We start from the raw sequence: 22,310 nt of genomic DNA on the forward strand, positions 1-22,310 counted from the left end.
ATGTAGGTCTATTGCTGTGCTAATTTGCACTGGTCTGGGGTGCGTTTCCCAAAAGCATAGTTAGCCAACTATTGTCACAAGTTCCGTTGAATTGAGTTAGAAATGACGGAAATTGCAACCATAGTTGGCTTCGGGAAACGCACCCCTGCTCTGGTTCCCAGACACAGCCTTCGATATTTAACTGCAATTAAAAATATTTTGATTTGTAGATTTGGTTGTCAGCATATGATTGATCCGGTGCTTAGGCAGAATATGTGCCTTTTTTGAACCAGGTAGAACAATAAAGCCTCAGTTTGCATAGATCAGGCATATCTGATTTTTATAGCATTATTTATCATATTATTTTTTTATTTATTATAGTATTTATTATTAAATAAATGAAAACTGAAAATATATAATTTTTTTTTTACTATATATATATATATATATATATATATATATATATATATATATATATATATATATATATATATATATATAATATTTTTATATCTTTTTATTTTAGATTTAGTTAGTTGCCAAGACAACATTTCTATGTTTTTTAAGTTTTAAGTTTAAGCTGTACATCTAATATTTATATTTTATTTCGGCTAACATATATTTTATTTTTTCCATTTAATTTATTTCAATTATTTTAATAGTTTTAGTTTTATTTAACAAAAACAACACTGATGTTAGCATTGGTGTAAACTGCCCTTTCAAGTGAAGACAGAAAAATTAACAGTTTTTAATATTAAGAGCTGAAATATAGGAAATATATTTGATCTGAGTTTATTAATTTCATCTTTAATTTATTACAATTATTAGCTTCGTTATTTTTTAATTTAATTGAATTTAGTAATTCATGTAGTTTCTCTCTTAGCGCTTGTACGGAAAGTGCTGCTCTCAACACACAGATAGGTAAATAAACGCGAATCTCTTCCTTGTGAAGCTGCATGCAGCATGTTGCTAAGTTGATGTGAACGAAATCAAAATAAATTGGACATGCAGAGGAATAACTACTTGTTTATCTCACAGTCAGGGCACTACAGGCACCAGAAACACATGATCATCCAAGAAACCAACGTTATATCGACACTAAAATGAATTCATGATGATGGTAAGACTCAACTGACTTCCACTGTAACGAATGAACTTAGAATAGCATTTAAAGAGATCTCAACGCCAAAAAATACTTATATCAAAACAAATAAATATTAAATCAAATACATAATTTTAGTGACATTATACCTGTCTATTTACGAACATTATTATAGTGATTTGATTCTTGTCAGACTGCTGAGCTTAGTTAAAGGGATAGTGCACCCTCCAAAAAATTGAAAGGAAAAATGTTCTTCCTAAACTGTGCGGCTTTCTTTTTATCTTCCTTCACAAAAGAAGGTGTTGGGACGACAGTCTCTGTCCCCATTCACTGTCATTGAATGAAAAAGAAAAATGCTGATGTTGATTTAATGATAATATTTTGGGCAGATATATACTTGAGCTTTACCTTTAACCGTTCAGCAAAGTTCTCAGTACCCAAATAATATGACTTGTATGGAATTTATTTATTTAGCCTCTGTTTTGCAGGTCAAACGTACAACTCCTACGCTGATCATCAAAATGATTTCATCATTTGTGCTGCTCCAAAGGAGAAGCCTGTCACAACTAAACGAGCCATTATCTAGTTAGCACCAGTATTGATGTGGACTCTGTCTTGATGGAGATGGAGGAGGAAGGCTCTTCTACTAAGGGCCGGAATGTCAGAACATCTAGTCCTCAGTTTGAGGATGAGCGGCCTCTCTTCCACAGTACCCAGACGCCTCCAGGTCCTTCTGAGCCATTTCTGCTGTCAGGAAGTGATGTAAAAGTTCCATACACCATCAATCGATATTTACGAGACTATCAGCGAGAGGGCATTAAATTCATCTATCATAGCTATGCCAAATCCAGAGGATGCATCTTGGGTGATGACATGGGTCTTGGAAAGACTGTTCAGGTAAATGCACGCAAATATACATATTACAATGTATAGATAGAATAAAGCCAGTAAGGACTACTAATTTTTCCTCTTTCCTTTGTTCTTTTAGGTCATCGGCTTCCTGGCTGCAGTTCTGCAGAAAACTGGTACATGGAAAGATGTTGAGAACAACAGGCCACAGTTTTTGCTGTCACAGAAGCCTTCAGAACAAGTTCAGAAGGTATCAGCTTTGTTATGCTTGTGAGATGTAATATTTCCTTACTGCATGATTTTCTTGTGTAATACTGCATTAAAAGCCCTTTAGTAGTTTTTTTGTGGTTTGTTTGTCTTTATTCAGGTGTTCCTCATTGTGGCTCCGCTCTCTGTCCTCTACAATTGGAAAGATGAGTTAGACACTTGGGGTCATTTTAGAGTTGTGGTGGTGCACGGTGTGAAGAAGGATGAAGAACTGGTGCGTGTGCAGAGAGGAAGATGTGAGATTGCTCTTACCACTTATGAGACCCTCAGAATCTGTTTGGTCGAGTTTAACAGGTATATTGTTGATACCGAGTTCAGTTTGTTTTATTGTTTTATGCAGCATGTTTTATTTTGTAGTTTACTGTGTCGTCACTTCATCATGTAAATATGCTGTTTGGGGGTCGGTAAGATAGACATATTTATTAGGGGTGTAACAGTTGCATAACCTGATTTTGCTGAGTTCAACATGTTCCTGGGTCATCATTTTTGTTGATCCTGGAACAGCATTCAAATCAACCAATCAGATTTGAGGGACAAGTTTACAGATTATGTCAAGTTTAGTCTTAAATTATGAATTGGTGCTTCTACATCATTGTAATTCATCTATCATTTCCCTCTGATTTTTGGGATAACTTATGGGTAGGATTAGGTTTAGGGGTAGGAATAGGTTTAAGACTAAATTTTCAGATTATAATTTTGTTCCAGGATCAACAAAATATGTTGACCCAGGAACGCATCTAACTCAGCAATATCAGGACGTGCGTAACGATTCACTCATTTTCTCGATGCATCGATTACAAATCCTGACGATGCATATGCATTGATCTTGAAACATGTTTTTTGAATCGTGAATTGTTAATTTCGGTCGATAATCAATTCTATAGCGATTCAGTGCTTTAAAATATATAAACATTAAATTACAACATGCGCAAATTGATGGGAGACGTTGTGCACGTGGCTTGGCTTATGTAAATTTCTACAAATGCCAATTTTTAGGCAATTAAAATAAAGTCGTTCTGAATTTGCAAAAATCGTTCTTGAATCGAATCGAACACCTATGAATCATGAATCGAATCGATTCGCTGTCTACCCAAAGATTCACAGCCCTAATATTTATACAAAAGAACAGTAAAAACACTAATATTGTAAAATATTATTACAATTTAAAGTAAATGTTTTCTGTTTTAATATGTTTGAAAATGTAGTTTATTCCTGTGATGGTAAAGCTGAATTTTCAGCATCATTACTCCAGTCTTCAGTGTCACATGATCCTTCGGAAATCATTCTAATATGCTGATTTGGTGCTTAAGAGACATTTCTTATTATTATTAATGTATCAACATGAAGACAGTTGTGCTGCTTAAAGGTCCCGTTTTTCGTGTTTTTTTGAAGCTTTGATTGTGTTTATAGTGTGCAATATAACATGTGTTCATGTTTCGCGTGTAAAAAAACACAGTATTTTTCACATAATTTACTTATCTGTATACCGCTGTTTCCACTGTCATAAAAACGGGCTGATGACTTCCTTGTTCTATGAAGTCCCTCCTTCAGAAATGCGTAATGAGTTCTGATTGTGCCAGCGGTTCCTGTGTTGTCATTCGACAGCAGTTTAGCGAACCTTGCCCGGAAAGGTCACGCCTCTTACCATAACGTGGAGATGCACGCGCTCAGTGTTATTGTAAACATGTCTTTAATTTTACCCTATCAATTTGAGCCGGAATCAGACCCGGTGATTGGACTGCGGGATGAAAATAACAGCGTTTCGACGACATGGCGACAAACACACTCTACAAACGCAACTCTTGTGTATTCCTGTGGGCGGAGGTTAGTCAAAAAACTGTTTTAGTGATGTCATTAAAGAAGGAAGTAGAGGGATGTAGTCCAAACTGGCCGTTCGATGTAGGCGACTTCTGTTAAATAAAATATCTCGCTTGGCATTGAACTTTGAGCTTTAAAATTTTACAGATTTTATTTATACTCTAACAACAACATTACACACTAACTAAAGTTTGAAACATGGGATCACGAAGAACGGGACCTTTAATATATAACATGATACTTTTTTTCAGGATTATTAGATGAATAGAAAGTTCAAAAGAACAGCATTTATTTTTGAAATAAAAATATTTTTTAACATTATCACAATTTTACCGTCACTTTAGATCACTTTAATGTGTCCTCGCAAATAAAAGAAAAAAAAAATCTTGCTGACCCACACTTTTGCATGGAATTATTCAGTTATATTGATTTATATTTCAAAATGGTTACTGGCCAAAATGATTATTTCTTATCATATTTAAACATTCATAGTACAAAGTTTTCAACATATTTCATTTTCTGCTTTTCTTTGTGATTATATCCAATTAATAGTGACTCATCTTTTTCACATCACACAATATAATGTTCGATTTTGTACAGTATTGATTGGGCTGCTGTTATCGTTGACGAAGCTCACAAAATAAAGAACCACAGGTCCCAGATCACTCAGGCCATGAAGGAGATGAGATGTAAAGTGAGGCTTGGACTGACAGGAACAATCCTTCAGAACAACCTTGAGGAGCTGTGGTGTGTTATGGACTGGTGAGACACTCAGACTTAGATGCTTTTGTAGACTGGGGTTTATAAAGTTGTATATTTTTGTCTTATGATAATGATCATTTCTTCATTCATTTGTTTGAAACCCTTTCATGTCATAGGGCCATTCCTGGATGCCTGGGTACTCTGGCGGGTTTTAAAAACAGGTTTTCAGACCCCATTGAGCAGGGGCAGAAGCACACTGTGACAAAAAGAGCTCTAGCAGAAGGCCGTAAAGCAGTCCAGGAACTTGCCAAAAAACTCTCTCACTGGTTCCTCAGGAGAACAAAGGCCCTTATCAGTGACCAGCTACCTAAGAAAGATGATCGAGTGAGTTAGTTCAAGTCAAGTCAAAGAAATCAACTGTTATAATATGAGTTCTCATAGTACAGGCGTAGTACAGTACTGATCTGAACTCCTTCATGTCTTGTCCCTCTCCAGGTTGTCTATTGCTCACTCACAGACTTCCAGCGGACGGTGTACCGAGCAGTGCTGGACACAGATGATGTGACCCTGCTGTTGCAGAGCTCAGTGAAGTGTCACTGTGGTAGTGGCCGTCCACGGAAGAAGTGTTGCTACAAACTGAACGCAGATGGTGTGCCGGTCAGACACTTATACTTCAGTTATCTGGCTATACTGAGAAAGGTTGCCAATCATGTTGCACTACTGCAGTCCAAAGAAGGAACCAGCAAAAAACAGGTTAGTAATCGGGTGTAGTGGGAACAGTGAAGGATTGTTGTCAGATACACTACTGTTCAAAAGTTTGGGGTCTGTAAGGTTTGTAATGTTTTTGAAAGATGTCTCTAATGCTCACAAAAGCTGCATTTATTTAATCAAAAATACAGTAAAAATAATAATAGTGTGAAATATTATTACAATTCAAAACTGTTTTCTGTTTTAATATAGTTTAAATTGTGATTTTATTCCTGTGATGGCAAAGCAGAGTTTTCGGCATCATTACTCCAGTCTTCAGTGTCACGTGATCCTTCAGAAATCATTCTAATATGATGATTTGCTGCTCAAAAAACATTTCTGATTATTATCAGTGTATATCTGTTCAAGCAGATTTGAGTTTTGATTGAATGTATCTTGCAGTAAATTTAGAATGGCTCAAATGGACTCTGTCCATCGAGAACAGATTGTCTTTATCATCATCATCCTCATTATGTTTCTGTAAATATTTTCCAACCACAGGAAAAATATGTGACAGCCATTTGCGAGCAAGTTTTTAGGAAATTTCCAGATTTCACAGAGAGGTGCAAACAAGCAGCCTTTGAAGCAATGTCTGACCCCATGTACAGCGGAAAAATGAAGGTGAGGCATTTTTCCTAATTATCAATTTTTATTTTTAACAATGCATTTTTATATTTGAAAATATTCCGTTCTCGTTAAATCTAAATATTTCATTTTGTTGTTATTTTCTCTACAAAATGCTGGAAATTACATAATTATAATGTAACTCTATAACTTCATTCACACACTTTTGCTGACCTGCATATGATGGAAAAAATTGTAATTTTTCAAGACATAAATAATAATGTATAAGATAAATATATCCCATTATCATTGTTGAACCCTGAGTGTAAAAGTATGTTTAGTTAAATATTACAGTTATTAGAATCAGGGGTGCCCACATCATCAAACAAACAGCCTAGAAAATTTGCCTCGCTACGATATCTTCATTTCCAGTCCATTCCGGATTTTTCCCTAGCAATATGGAGATTAATAAACCCTCTTGTGGCTAGCACTGGCCCTGAGCTGTCTTCCCTCAGAGGCTGTGGATACACTTCCTTGAGAAATAACAAGGACAGTATTTAACGTTTCTTCAGGCCTTCCTTTCAAAGGTTTCCCCCTCCCTTTAGCCGGAGCATCTTGAGGGTGCTGTTATTGGCAGATGCTGAGTTACTGGCATCCTCACAAGAATGGCGGCTGGTTTCTGAAACATCAGCAATAGAAAGAAAAGACACAGCCTGCTCTGTTAATCTCTACCCACTGGCCACTGACTGACGTGTTATTTCTCATTACAATTTAAATGAAAAACTTTGTGTGTTTTCTCGTTATGATAAGCAAGATGGTCTTTGCTTCATCATCATTTTGAAAAGCGTGTCCTGTTTTTCTTCCTGTTTCAGGTTCTGCAAAAGTTACTAAATCACTTTATCGTGAAGAAAGACAAAGTTCTACTCTTCTCTCTTTCCACCAAGGTGAGGAGGTTATAAAAAGTTTTTGTATGTGTTTATCACAATTTTTTATATTTTATATTATATATATATATATATATATATATACAGTACAGTCCAAAAGTTTGGAACCACTAAGATTTTTTATGTTTTTAAAAGAAGTTTCGTCTGCTCACCAAGGCTACATTTATTTAATTAAAAATACAGTAAAAAACAGTAATATTGTGAAATATTATTACAATTTAAAATAACTGTGTACTATTTAAATATATTTAACAAAGTAATTTATTCCTGTGATGCAAAGCTGAATTTTCAGCATCGTTACTCCAGTCTTCAGTGTCACATGATCCTTCAGAAATCATTCTAATATGCTGATTTGCTGCTCAATAAACATTTATGATTATTTTCAATGTTGAAAACAGTTGTGTACTTTTTTTTTCAGGATTCCTTGATGAATAGAAAGTTCAAAAGAACAGCATTTATCTGAAATACAAAGCTTCTGTAGCATTATACACTACCGTTCAAAAGTTTGGGGTCAGTAAGAATTTTTATTTTGATTTTTTTGAAAAGAAATTAAAGAAATGAATACTTTTATTCAGCAAGGATGCATTAAATCAATCAAAAGTGGCAGTAAAGACATTTATAATGTTACAAAAGATTAGATTTCAGATAAACACTGTTCTTTTGAACTTTCTATTCATCAAATAATCCTGAAAAAAAATGTTGGACACAAATATTTTGTACAATTGTACACATTAAATGTTTCTTGAGCAGCAGATCAGCATATTAGAATGATTTCTGAAGGATCATGTGACACTGAAGACTGGAGTAATGATGCTGAAAATTCAGCTTTGCCATCACAGGAATAAATTACTTTGTGAAATATATTCAAATAGAAAACAGTTATTTTAAATTGTAATAATATTTCACAAAATTACTGTTTTTACTGTATTTTTAATTAAATAAATGTAGCCTTGGTGAGCAGATGAAACATCTTTTAAAAACATTAAAAATCTTAATGGTTCCAAACTTTTGGACTGTGTATATATATATATATATATATATATATATATATATATATATATATATATATATATATATATATATATATATATATATATATATATATATATATATATACACATATATATATATATATATATATATATATATATATATATATATACACACATATATATATATATATATACACACATATATATATATATATTAGGGCTGTCAATAGATTAACATTTTTCTATTAATCGCACACCTTTGTTTACCATCTAATCTACTTAGACCTTAATATGTGCCCTTGTTAGGAGATGTTCAATGATATTCACTTCACCTGTGACTGGTCATAATGTTTTGGCTCATCAGTGTATATAATTGTTTTATAAATATGGAATTGCAATTTATTGTAAGTGATTGACAGTCCTAATTTTATTAAACATGAATCAGGTTAAACAAACCTTTCGTTATACTTTCACAGCTGTTAGATGTTCTGGAAAGCTATTGTATGGCCGAGGGTCTGGTGTACCACAGACTAGATGGAAACACTAAGTCTAAGGACCGAGTTAAGATAGTGAGAGAGTTCAACAGCTCTCGAGACGTCAACCTGTGTCTTGTGTCTACTTTGTGAGTGTGGCACCAAAAGTTATTATGTTTCGTTATGCCTATTAATTACGAGATCTCCCAAAATTTACGACAACATGAAAGTCTGATTCACAATGACTTTAATCTTCATGTTTCTTCTGTAGAGCTGGTGGGCTTGGTCTCAACTTCATCGGAGCGAATGTTGTTGTGTTGTTTGATCCAACATGGAATCCTGCCAATGATCTCCAGGCTATCGACAGGTGAGCAAACCTAGTTATGAAAGGAAATATTCATATAATTAGGTATTCGCATTTCACAGCAGCATGCCAGAATGATGGAAGACAGCATATTGAATATTGACAATCATTCTCAAAATTATTTACTACTAACGTTCAAGGTTTGAATTTTTTCCGCAATCACACACTAAACTGATCAAAAGTGACAGTAAAGAAATGTATAATGTTACACACAAAAGATTTATATTTCAAATAAAAGCTGTTCTTTTGAACTGTTTATTTATTAAAGATGCCTGAAAAAAAATGTATAACGGTTTCCACAAAACCATTAAGCAGCTGTTTTCTACATTGATAATAATAAATGTTTCTTGAGCATCAAATCAGCATATTACAACGATTTCTGAAGAATCATGTGACACTGACTAGAGTAATGATGCTGAAAATTCAGCTTTGTCATCACAGGAATAAAATATATTAAAATATCAAATTTAAATTTCTAAAATTTTTCACAATATTACTGTTTTTACTGTATTTTATGATTGTATAATGAGTATAAGAGACTTCTTTCAAAAACATGAAAAAATCTTACTGACTCCAAACTTTTGAACAGTAGTTTTACATTTTCAGGTTGTATGGAATTTATCAAGGACCCAATAAGACTTGTGTGGACCCGTAAATCTTTCTGTTTTAATTTACAGAGCGTATCGTATTGGCCAGTGCAGGGATGTGACGGTTTTTAGACTCATCTCTTTAGGAACGGTAGAGGAAATCATATACTTGCGCCAGATTTACAAACAGGTATGTTCGTAAAAAATTGACATAATACATTTCAGCAAAGGTATATGAAGATACCATACTATACAGATACTATACAGTTTAACAGTCATTTGTTGTTGTGTGCAGTTGTAGTTTAAGCTCCCTCATCATTACACCTAAATATATACGAATGCACTAAAATAATGTAAAATTTATTGAAATCTGTTTGTTTTCTCTTCTTTATTGCTTGACAGCAACTTCAGTCATCAGTGATTGGTCGGGAGAATGCTAGACGGTACTTTGAGGCTGTTCAGGGTACTGATGGCAAAGCAGGGGAGCTGTTTGGCACCCGAAACCTTTTCCGCCTACAGACTGATGGCACTTGTCTTACCCATTGCATTCTGGAGGTAAAAAGAAAAAAACATTGCAGTTGGCACATTCTCTAACTAACAACTCACACACCCAGCCCCAGCGTCTAAGTCCTGTGTTTATATATATATATATATATATTCAGTTGCAAGAAAAAGTATGTGAACCACTTGCAAAATCTGTGAAAATGTGAATAATTTTAACAAAATAAAGGAGATAATACAAAATGCATGTTATTTTTTATTTAGTACTCTCCTGAGTAAGATATTTTACAAAGATGAAAGATGTTTACATATAATCCACAAGACAAAAAAAGCTGAATTTATTAAAATAACCCCATTCAGAAGTATGTGAACCACTGATTCTTAATACTGTGTGTGGTTACCTGGATGATCCACGACTGTTTGTTTGTTTTGTGATGGTTCTTCATGAGTCTCTTGTTTGTCCTGAGCAATTAAACTGAGCTCTGTTCTTCAGAAATATTCTCCAGGTCCTGCAGATGTTTTCTTCTGGAGCATCAGTGAATGTTTGAACCTTTTTTAATAGTTGAGTTTGAGTCCCTCAGTTGTCATCAGTGTGAAAAGACGGATCTCAAAATCATTCAGTCACTGCTGTAAAGGGTTCAAATATGCAAAAGATGGTGGAAAACTGAAGAATCTGCAGGACCTGGAGAATTTTTCTGAAGAACAGAGCTCAGTTTAACAAAGTATTAAGAATCAGTGGTTCACATAATTATGAATGGGGTTATTTTAATAAATTCAGCTATTTTTTTGTCTTGTGTATTATATGTAAACATCATACATATGTAACATGCATTTTGTATTATCTCACTTATTTGTTAAAATTATATTTTTTATATATATATATTTGATATGTTATATTGATTTGTTATATTGTTCAGTTTTCAGCCCTAGTCTTGTGAAATCAATGTACATATTTAGGGCACATTGTGAATTTATAATTCAGAGGTTCTGATGAGCATGTGGAACCTATCTACAGGGTTTTACTGTCTGTAAGGGCCCAGCTGATCATACATATCCCTAATGACATCCCTTTACTGAACTGTTTATATGAAATGAATTCCTTCTCATTGACATGATGGGAATCGTGTATTTGGCTCACAGAGAGAGGGCCGAGTGGAGGTGGGGATCATGACAGCCAGAACTCAAGCACTGGACGAGAGGATGCAGGAGCCAGTGAGTACCCACCCTGTCACAGACCCGTGTCTGAAACGTTTCTCTTTCCCACCCATCCCTCCCCTCTTCTTTCCCATCATCTATCTGTTCCCACGGAATAACGGGCGAACACATGGTCGTAATCAACCCCCTCTGAAGCCCAATGGCGAAGACCACACAGAAACATACTATCTATATCACATTTATTTACTCAGCAGAGGCCTTATCTAATTGTTCTTCTGGAAAGAACCTCACACACTGAGTTCCTGAAGAGGATGGGCACTGACTGCAACGTCTCGGCTTGTTAGGGTGTTTTCACACCTATGGATCGCTTGTTTTGTTCCGAAACAGGGACTCAATTTGTTACAATGTTGCATTTTCTTCTTGGTTCGGTTCACTTTCACATGGCAACATTTCAAAGCGTACCAAAATGCGTTTAGGCAAGTCACATTCGAGTAAAACTGTCCTCTTATTGGTCAGAGTTTTCTCTGCGTCATCCATCAAAATAATGATTGACAAGTTCGCTCCATGAGATTATTGTGGCTTTATTTGTAACTGTCGAGACACACACTTTATAAATACAGCCGTCTTTCCCGCTGTTAAATTATATACTCATATTAATGCTGCGGCAAATTCAAACGCGCGCTCTTTCTCTCTCTCGGTCTGTCTCTGGTTTCCCAGCGCTGTGTAGTAGGCGACCTGTTGTCAGAGTGTCGAGAGAGACCATATACATTACATAATGAAGCAGAGCAGGAATAAGGCTTCGTCGGGACAGCATTCTCACACGGAGAAGTGCAATTGGCGCTCGTTGGTTTTCAGCTGTGGTAAATAATGTGCTCACTCACAGAATCAGACACTACCGCTTTTTATATCACATTTCCCGTTATGAATTATGATGTCATTTGGTTCGTTGGTCCGTTAACTGGGTCGGATTGCTTTCACATCTCAAGCGAACCACTCCAGAGTTCGTTTGAAAGCGTACCGAGACCACCTCTTCAAGCAGGTCTCGGTACGCTTGTTTGGTCCGCTTTTGGTGCGCACCCGAGTGCGATTGCTGCTTTCACACCTGCCCAAACGAACCGCACCAAAGGGGAAAACGAACTCTGGTACGATTCAACCGAACTAAATGAGGCAGGTGTGAAAGCACCCTTAGGGTACCAAACTCTTCAAGTTTGCTTGAAGAGGTGGTCTCGGTACGCTTTCAAACGAACTCTGGAGTGGTTCGCTTGAGATGTGAAAGCAATCCGACCCAGTTAACGGACCAACGAACCAAATGACATCATAATTCATAACGGAAAATGTGATATAAAAAGCGGTAGTGTCTGATTCTGTGAGTGAGCACATTATTTACCACAGATGTAAACCAACGAGCGCCTCTGTTGTGTAACTGCACTTCTCCGTGTGAGAATGCTGTCCCGACAAAGCCTTTTTCCTGCTCTGCTTCATTATAAAATGTAGTCTCTCTCGACACGCTGACAGGTCGCCTACTACACAGCGCTGGGAAACCAGAGACAGACCGAGAGAGAGAAAGAGCGCGCGTTTGAATTTGCCGCAGCATTAATATGAGTATATAATTTAACAGCGGGAAAGACGGCTACATTTATAAAGTGTTTGCGTGTGTCTCGACAGTTACAAATAAAGCCACAATAATCTCATGGAGCGAACTTGTCAATCGTTATTTTGATGGATGACGCAAAGAAAACTCTGACCAATAAGAGGGCAGTTTTACTCGCATGACTTGCCTAAACGCATTTTGGTACGCTTTGAAATGTTGCCATGTGAAAGCGAACCGAACCAAGAAGAAAATGCAACATTGTAACAAATTTAGTCCCTGTTTCGGAACAAAACAAGCGATCCATAGGAGTGAAAACACCCTTAAAGTCAGTGTTTTGCTTAAAACTGAATGTCGCTATCATTAAAGTGTGGTAAAGTTTAGTTTTAGATGTTATCCATTAAAAAAATGTCTACATTGTATTTAAAAAAAATTGATTATGGAGAAGTACAAATTGATGTAAAGTTTGATGTTTAAACAAAATTTCCAGATAAAAATAATCAAAAAACTTAGAATATAAAACTACAACAACTGTTTGAAGAACTCACTAAATCGTTTGTGTCCTTAATTTTCATATTTTTACACAAATAATAAAAGAAATATTCATAGTTAAAAAAACAAAACATTTTCTTCATAAAACTAATGAACCATCTTGATTTACCTCAGGATCCCCGGTCAGCAGATGCTGCTATTGAGCAAACAGGTGGATCAGCAGGCGCTGGGTTTAAACCCGCTGGGGTGTTGGACTTCAGCAGTGCAAGTGAGGATGAAGATCCCTGCTGCTCCAGGCCCTCAAAAACACACACAGGAGAGCAGATGGGAGCTGGTACTACCTGTATTGGCAATATGGGCCTGTATGGTGTGCTGCAGAGACAAATGGCTCAGAGAGGACAGCAGGAGACGGACAGTGATGAGGACTCTAGTAGCCATAGTCAGGATGAGGATAACTATGCAAAACCCACCATGAATAAGGGACAAGCATCCAAGACACAGGATTTGTCTAGTGAATCCAAGGAAGGAATGGAGGTAGTCACTGATGGTAAACAACAGAGAATATCAGAAGAGTCAGCAGACCTTGAGCTTCTTCTACCAAGATCACACAAACACAACAATTACAGCACAACTGGTGGCAAGAATCATTTGCACAAAAGGGTGAAGTTTGCAGAAGATGATATTGGAAGTTTTTCTTCATCAGATGATGAAGTGCCTCAGGAAGGCGTGAGATGTAAGAAGGGTCCTTCTCCACAGGAGAGTAGATCTGCTCACAGACTATCTTCTGGGATGGAGGACACTACTGAAAGATCTTTGGGCTTAAAGAGCCGGAACGCATTAGGATCTGACAAAACCCAATCCAGAGATGAAGGAAACACCGGAACACTGGACTCATTATTAGGTATAACTTTACCTGGATTTAACATAATCTTGTAAATTCAATATCTTTATTGTTTTTTGGCCAATTATCACAAACAGAATGTATAATTAAACAATCCAAAAATAGATTTAACCAAAAAAATACACATTTAAGAAAAACAACACACACATTCCATGTTTTATGGGGACTTTCCATAGACATAATGACTTTTATACTGTACAAACTGTATATTCTAGTCCCTAAACCTTTTAGATTTACATTTTCAAAAAACATTCTATAAGCTGTTTTCCTCATGGGGACAAAAATGTCCCCAAAAGGACAAGGATTTTGGATATTGTCATCTTTGTGGGGACATTTTGTCCACATAACGCAGGGTTTAGCAGGACCACACACACAAAATAAAAATAAATAAATAAATAACTGCACGCAACATTAATTTACAATAACTTAATAACAATTAATAACATTACAGTGCAATCAGATGTTGCTAAATGTAGTTTGTTTTACATATTCAGTCCTGTCATTTTATTCATTTCATATACAGAGTCAATAAAAAGTTTTGACATTTTGAGAAGATTGAAGTCATCTTGAGTTTGTTCCAGTGCTCTTTGTTCTAATATACTTGAGCATCTTGACTTCTCTGACAGGTGGACTTCAGCACGTGACCTACACCCACTCGAATCAGAAGGTAGTGGGCTCCAGCAGAGCAGAAGACCGCCTGAGCCGCGCTGCCGTACGAGATGTGTTTGAACGCAACAAGCACTCGCAGATTCCTGCAAACCAGCTTCTGGATTCATCAGAGGTTTCTACAAGTTTTATATTTATGCACTGCACACCAAGCTCACTAAGAATGAGTGTGTGGTACTTTTTTGTGTTTGTGCAACTAACAACAGTATCTTCAATATTCAAATTTAAATATAATTTATTAACAAAAAATGTTGAACTACATTCAAGCAACCAGTCAGTAACAAAACAGATTTTTTTTAGTCCTTAATTACACAAACCTTTTGCAGTCAGACATGATTGAATGTAAAAGCTTTTTTAGTGAGTGAATCAAATGTTGATTCAGTAACTGCCCCAATTCAATGCGTTCATTTGGTGAAAGATTATTCAGACTGATTGAGACATAACATTTTTTTTAAAGAGTGATTCATTAAAAGAACAGGCTCTTTTGTGAGTGGAATCAAGGCAATTTAACTGAAAGATGTATTGTTTTTGCATCGTATTTCTCATTACATGAAATTCAGAGAGGAAAATCACAATTTCTGTGAAATATTATTTCATTTGCTGTGTCATAGGAGATTTAGCTGCATGAGACAGAGCATTGGTTGATTATTTTCTTTAAGATGTTGTAAAATAAAGCCAGTTTGGCCATTTTGTCCTCGGCTGTTTAAAATGATACATTTTGTGGTATAAATCCACTCCATATACATATCTGCTACATAGCTTTTTTTCAGCATTATGTTTTGTCCTGCATTTGCTTTTCAATAATTATATAATAATTAATATGTAGTTTGAAATTCCAGACAGGATTTCTTGGGTGATCAATCCAGAATTATTTGGGAGAGAATCACGATTTTTGGGGAAAGATTTGTTAAATAATTTTAGAGTCCAATTCTAACACTCTGTGTATTTATTGTGTAATAGACTTCCACCCAGTCATCTGATCCCGTACTCGCAGATCACGACGATGGAGGTCAGACACCGCTAGCATATGGCAGACCTCACATGGAGCATCCGGTCACCCACACCATCAAAACCTCTTACCGCCAGAACAATGTCACTGTCATAGTGGGCGAAACACCCAGCAGCATGTGCAGGTAACACTATTCTCTGCTCCAGATCCCTTCACTTTTCTCCCCGCGCAAGATCCGATTAGCCGTCATCTCCACACAAAGCAAATAATTGTGTCAATTGGGTTAAAAACACAAACACTAGAACAGCAAGTCAGTGAGAGGAAATTCCTGGTAGCGCAGGGCCATGTGCCAGTTCTCCCCACAGCTATGGTGTGCTGCCCCCGCCTGGCCCCTGGGGCTGCAGGAGTGAGGGAAGACCACCCCGGAGCCCTCTCACCCACCCATTTCCCAAGTCTAGCCAAAGTCATGAGCAAAAACACCTCTTTATTCTGCTTTTCTCCTCAGTACAATCTCGCAAATGTACTGTTTGCTCATGTAATGGTGAAAACACACACACACAAGTATATATATTTTCTTTTTCTTGATGAACTGCTGTAATGGGATTCAACTCCACTCAGACACATACTTAAGGGTCTTGCTTCATAGATAGTTTTTGCTTTGAAACCACAAAGGGTGGCAACCATTAGAAGTTACGCCACAAGCAGCTTCTAAGCTCTTTCAGTTTCAAATTACTAAGTGGTTTTCCTTAAAGACCCTTACACTGAATTTTCAAGGTTGTTTTTTTTAATGTTTTATAATGGGGCTTTTAAAATGTGGAATTTGGGGTTTGTCATTTAATTCGTCTTAAAGGCATAGATCACCTCAAAATAATGAAAATGCTGTCATAATTTATGTACTCCCCTGCATGTCATTGAAAACCTGTATGACTTACTTCTGCAGAACACAAATTAAGATATTTGGAAGAGTGTTCCATTTTATAGACAAAAAAGGGGGGTAATTTCTTAAAATATCTTCTTTTATGTTACACAGATGAATGAAAGTCATACAGGTTTGCAACAACATGAGGGTGAGTAACTGATGACAGACTTCTCATTTTTGGGTGAACTGTCCCTTTAAGAGTGTGTTTCATGTCACGTGTTTTAGCATTAAGCAAATCCTCTGGTTCTTATTATGCTGTAACTTATGGGCTGTGGTCTTATGAGATAATATACAGACTGTCATAAACTTGCTCCCTGCCTGTATTTTGCAATGCATGGAGTATAAAACGATCTCTTAGAATTGTAAAGTTCACTCAATTTTAAACTAAACTGCTTATTAATATTTCAAGTTCCAAGTCGTGTGGTCTAACCAACTTGCAGAAACATTCAGAAAAAGAAGTCCCAAAACAAAACAGGAAATGATATATGTGGACCCCATATGAAGACCCTGCAGACCCTAATGACTGTGTGTCAAGGTCAATAAGTCTCTTAAAATATAAAAGATAATTTGACCTTTTTATGACATAGATAATAAACATCTCATGGTGCAACTCCCCAAAAACGTGATGTTTTTTTCAAACCATATGAAACCAACATGAATACAAAGAGTACATCTTTAAGAACTTTTGTTTTAAACTGAAGTTTTTAAAGATTTTTACTTTTCTTATTTATTATTGACCTAGTCTGAGTTACTACAGATAATTTAGCCAAATCAACACACTTAAAGCTTTAAAAATCATTTTGTAGATGGCTGTATCATTATAAGATGATTTGATTTGTTTCATTAAGATAATATTTGGTCTCACAGACAGCAGTTGGAAGAAATGGCTCAGTTCTTTGGATTTGACTCTGTGCAAGACTTTGCAGAAGACATTCTGAAGAACAATTCAGTGCAGAGACTGAGCCGATTGCGGAGCTTTTACAGCCAGAAGAGCCCTAAACTCAAGAACATCACCGAAAAGACCTTTCCTAAACCCAACGTCGAGCCAAAGCCACTCACCTCACCGCAACCTTCTACATCCAGACAAAGAACTACCTCAAAAAGAGCCCACCCAAACTACCCTCTTAAACCTCAAGTTGAGGTACCAACCCCTGAAGTTGAGGATCAAAGAAAACCGTTAAAGAAAAAGAGAGTGGGTCAACCAGAATCCTCTGAGGTTCACGTTCAGTGCAGTACAGACCTCACAAACAACAAAATGAAGATGTCCTCCACAGACAGATACTCATCATCAAAATCTGGACATCTTCCTCAAAGGTGCACTTCACCAGTAGAAGAAAATAAAACCAATATTACTAGTTCCTCACAACCCTTCAAGGACAAGGAGTACACTTCACGGTCACCATGTGTCTCTACAGATGATGTTTCTTCAAGCTCAACCCAGACCTGCAGCTCCTCCAAAATCACAGACCTTATAGGTGACACATCCATCCTGAACGATTTGTTCAAGTCAAAGAAGAAAACTGTAGACCAACCAAGGGATGTGAAAACATCTACATGCACACAAAGAGCAAAAAGTAAAGGAAAGGACTTCTGGGACATTTTGAATGAGGGGAATGAGGAGAGCATTAACAAACTCACAGATCTGACTGAGGTGGAGAAGATCTGTAACAGCGTTAGTGTCTCTGCAAAGTCTAGAAGTAATGAGAAAACAGAAAGCTTGCAACTTTGGAAAAAAAATGAGAAATTTCTCTGGAAACGCTAGTTTTAGGGTTCCTGTTTTTCTTCTTTTTTTAATGATTATTTACAATGTTATGTTTTTATTGCAAGGACAGGCTTTTTATTTATGTGCATTTGTTTTTATTTGTTTTTAATGTTGAATTTACTTGAAAAAAATGTATTTTACGTTTTTAGGATTCAGTACACTGTATAATTGACTGGCAATTTATGTAATTATTATTTTTTTTAATCTTTTTTTAATTGTATTAAAGTTTTAAAGAAGACACAAGGATGTAATTTAAAATAAACTGACAAAATATGGTTCATTGGTGGCAGATTTCAGAAATTCAAAAAACTAAGAATTGAATGTGTAATTTTAATATGTACATATTAAGATTAAAATATGATTAAAATTCACACATAGTGAGAAAATCATTGTCTGTAAAGAGCATGTGGAGTAGTTAAATGTTGAATGTAAATTGGTCATTTTTAGTTTTTCCCTGAAATATTTTACAGCATTTACATCAGAATTGGAAGCAGTGCAGTTTTTCTCCCCACTCAACTATGCCTCTCATTTGGTTCAGGCAGCTAAATCTCTTAAATAGTTGGTGGTCTTGGACCTCAGACCAAAAAGCGGTGTAAATAATTTTGAAGTGGTATAATTACTTTGACGAAGTGACATGGATCTCTCTCGCCGCAGTCTCTCTTTCATGGAAGCTTAAGGCCGCTGCTATTTGTTTAATCTCATCTGCCATGTGTCGCAGAGCTCAACACCTGTGACCCTGACGCTATCCTCAGTACAGCTGTATTTTCAGTCTTCAGTGCATTAGTGGTGGCACAATGAGAGATATGACATGTGTGACCTGCAGCTGTTGTCTGACATCGCTCAGCTGTTGCACCGAGGTAAACAGGAGGGAACGGGTAGGATTTTCACTCTTGGTCTTCTCTTAAATGCTGAAATTAGAAAGTGTTGATAGCATCAATACAAATGAAGACAAATTGGGGCTACAACAGAACACTCAAGACAGCCTCCAAACTTCTGGGAGGTTGAACAAGGATGGCGTATCGTCCTCACTAAACATGGTTGGTTCACAAAATAGCTTTCTCAGAGCTGTAGATTCTTATCTGTATAGGCCTGTCAAAAACCTTTGACATGTTTTTCCAAACTAGTCTTCAGTTCTTATATTCCTGAAGATCATCCATAGGTACTGAAAGAAACTTAGTTGTTTGTACTTGTAAGCCTTTTTAGTGTTTTTATATTGAATGTAGTTCTGGCATTCGGCTTTTCCATCATGGGTTCAACATCCATCCATCCGCCCAGCCCTCCATCCGCCCAGCCCTCCATCCATCCGCCCAGCCCTCCATCCGCCCAGCCCTCCATCCGCCCAGCCCTCCGCCCAGCCCTCCATCCCTCCATCCATCCATCTGCCCAGCCCTCCATCCATCCATCCGCCCGCCCAGCCCTCCAGCCCAGTCCAGCTCAGCTTGGGAAATAAGCTAAATACACTGTAAGAAAAAAAAAAATGTAAAAGGTACTGGTAATTTTCTGCCAGGATATTACCTGTTAATTTTACAGACATTTCCTTTAAACCTAAAACCCAAAACAATGCTATACGTAATTCAAAATATGGGTAAAACACCAATAAATTCAATACAATTCCTTCATATTAACACAATACATTGTGCCCTACGTTTATGACTTTTCTTAGAGTGTAACTAAATGTTTAAGAAGTACACTAGCACTCAAAAGTTTGGAGTTAGTAAGATTAATACTTTTTTTATTCATCAAGGATGCATTAAATGGAACAAAAGTGACATTAAAGACATTTACAGTGCTACAAAAGGTTTCTATTCCAAATAAATGTTTGTTCAAACTTTATGAATAAATAAAAAAAATTGATCAGTTCCCACAAAAATATTAAGCAGAACAACCATTTTCATCATGGAAAATAACAAGAAGTTTCTTGATCACCAAATCAGCATATTATTGACTTCTGAATTGGCAAAATAACATAACATTTTACACAAATCTTGTAATCATTACATTTATTATATTTTTAGACATGTTGGAAATTGTAGAACAAAACTTAAATAAATCTCGATGTACCTCAAATAAATAATTTAGTTCATAGGGGCTGGCAAAAAAGGAACGCCTGTTTTATTTGGTTTTGAATTAGTCTCTTGAAAATGAAACAGTTTCTGCTATATGCAAACTCAGGAATTGGACATCCTGTTATTGCTCCACGTTGGACAAAGAGATATTCAGAAATCACTCAATATTTGCTTGTTTTAGTAGCACCTCCATCAGCACAGCAGTTCAGTCTGGGGCAGGTAGAACAGGCTGTTTGCTTTTCCTGATACAATAACCAAGACTGTAGTCACGTATGAGATCGGCCTGCTGACTCTGATTTACTTTGCTTATTTTACAATGTCATTGTAACAGGCATTTTGATTTGATTTCTGAGTGTGCAAAATAGCCCAACCTCTGGGGCACCTTTCATTTCAATGTCATCTTTCTGATGAGGAAAAGTGTTGATTAAACCACCATACTCCAAGTGAGCACTTTTTCTTCAGAACCGATCTCATGTTCATTTAACACTTTCAGCCGGTCTACAAAAATCCCCCTACTTAATTTTATAAGGAAATTACAGGCGTGGTTATCATGATGGAGAGTCCACCATCATTAAGGTGAGCCCTCAAGCATCAGCTGCATTGGTTTTCTCCCACTAAGTGTAACATGAGTAACTTATTGAATATCACACCTCACAAAACCATTGGAAAATGTAGTATAACAATAAACTCCCACTCAGAATGAAGGTCTAAGAGTTCCCACATGCTCCTTCCTTACTTGACCTAATTTGAAGTGTTTCAGTACATACTGAAGTAAACAAACACAGCTGATCCTACTTCCCAGATAGTGTTATTAATGATGTTTTTAGATCTTGTCACGATAAACACCAAAAAAGCACACATTTGAGAGCAAAGAAGGGGAAAATGACACAAATAGACAGTAAAGAGGAATTTGGTTACAAAATGTTCATGTTATGTCTGTCCCAGGCACTGACAAATGGGACTTTTGATATATTAGGGTAAATATTTACCCATTGGGGAACAAGGCAGATTCTCTGTTTGATTGCCAGAGTTCAGTGTCATTTGATCTGTTGTTTAGAGAATTGAGAGCTTGGTAAACAATCAGTGCTCCTACATCTGCCTGCTGTTTATGTGTGTTGGGACTCGAAGCCCTTGAAGCTGGACCACACAAGCAAAGCTTATTGTGACTGCAGTCAGATGTAGAGTGATGACAAAGCAGTCCTCTCACTTTCATGTTCTTATTGCTGGTATAAACATGCATTGTGCTCGTTTATTTCAGCAGAAAATTTCCAACATGAAAACAAATTGTTGGCTCATGACTATGTGCAGCTGTTAAACGTTGCAAAATGTAGTAAACAAAAACAAAAGATTTTATAACATGATATGCCTTATTTATATTCATCTATTTTCTAAACTGTCCCAAATGCACCAAACTCATGTTTGTGGTGAGCAGTGGTTTATGTTTAGCTTGTTTTAGACACCCTTCACGGACAAGACAGTCCAACGTTAATGATAAACAAAAGCTTTGACCGCAATGCGACAAGCTGTAAACTATAAAAGTAATTTCTAAACCACCCTTGCGAAAAAGAAGTGTGCTTAATTGTATTGAATGTGCACTTTTAGTGTACTTTATTCAGTATACTTATAATATTAATTAAACAAAATGGCACTTAAAGGATTAGTTCACTTCTGAATTAAAATTTCCTGATAATTTACTCACCCCCATGTCATCCAAGATGTTCATGTCTTTCTTTCTTTAGTCAAAAAAAGGTTTTTGAGGAAAACATTCCAGGATCCTTATAGTGGACTTCAGTGGGGTTCAATGGGTTGAAGGTCCAAATTGCAGTTTCACTGCAGCTTCAAAAGACTCTACACGATCCCAGACGAGGAATAAGGGTCTTCTCTAGCGTAACGATCAGTCATTTTCTAAAGAAAATAAAAATG

The 22,310-nt window shown here is 36.4% G+C and overlaps 1 protein-coding gene across 2 annotated transcripts; it reads left to right on the forward strand.

Annotated features, from left to right (window-relative positions):
• Positions 1 to 895: 895 nt before the first annotated feature.
• Positions 896 to 18,692, forward strand: ercc6l2 (excision repair cross-complementation group 6-like 2). 2 transcript variants are annotated; one of them, XM_048209837.1, is made up of 18 exons: positions 896 to 1,099; positions 1,570 to 1,978; positions 2,070 to 2,180; positions 2,298 to 2,491; positions 4,616 to 4,777; positions 4,894 to 5,101; positions 5,213 to 5,470; positions 5,966 to 6,085; positions 6,901 to 6,972; positions 8,441 to 8,586; positions 8,709 to 8,804; positions 9,479 to 9,578; positions 9,791 to 9,943; positions 11,030 to 11,101; positions 13,299 to 14,025; positions 14,652 to 14,806; positions 15,652 to 15,824; positions 16,671 to 17,401. In XM_048209837.1, exons 2-18 carry the CDS (start codon positions 1,700 to 1,702, stop codon positions 16,672 to 16,674), a joined length of 3,030 nt encoding a protein of 1,009 aa, XP_048065794.1. In that variant the 5' UTR covers positions 896 to 1,099; positions 1,570 to 1,699; the 3' UTR covers positions 16,675 to 17,401. The 2 variants fall into 2 exon arrangements, with proteins under 2 accessions (XP_048065794.1, XP_048065793.1); XM_048209836.1 differs by lacking the exon at positions 16,671 to 17,401 and adding an exon at positions 17,427 to 18,692 and having other exon boundaries at positions 897 to 1,099.
• The last annotated feature ends 3,618 nt before the right edge of the window (positions 18,693 to 22,310 follow it).

Source organism: Megalobrama amblycephala, linkage group LG12, assembly GCF_018812025.1.
Source record: "Megalobrama amblycephala isolate DHTTF-2021 linkage group LG12, ASM1881202v1, whole genome shotgun sequence".
NCBI classification, from domain to species: Eukaryota; Metazoa; Chordata; class Actinopteri; order Cypriniformes; family Xenocyprididae; genus Megalobrama; species Megalobrama amblycephala.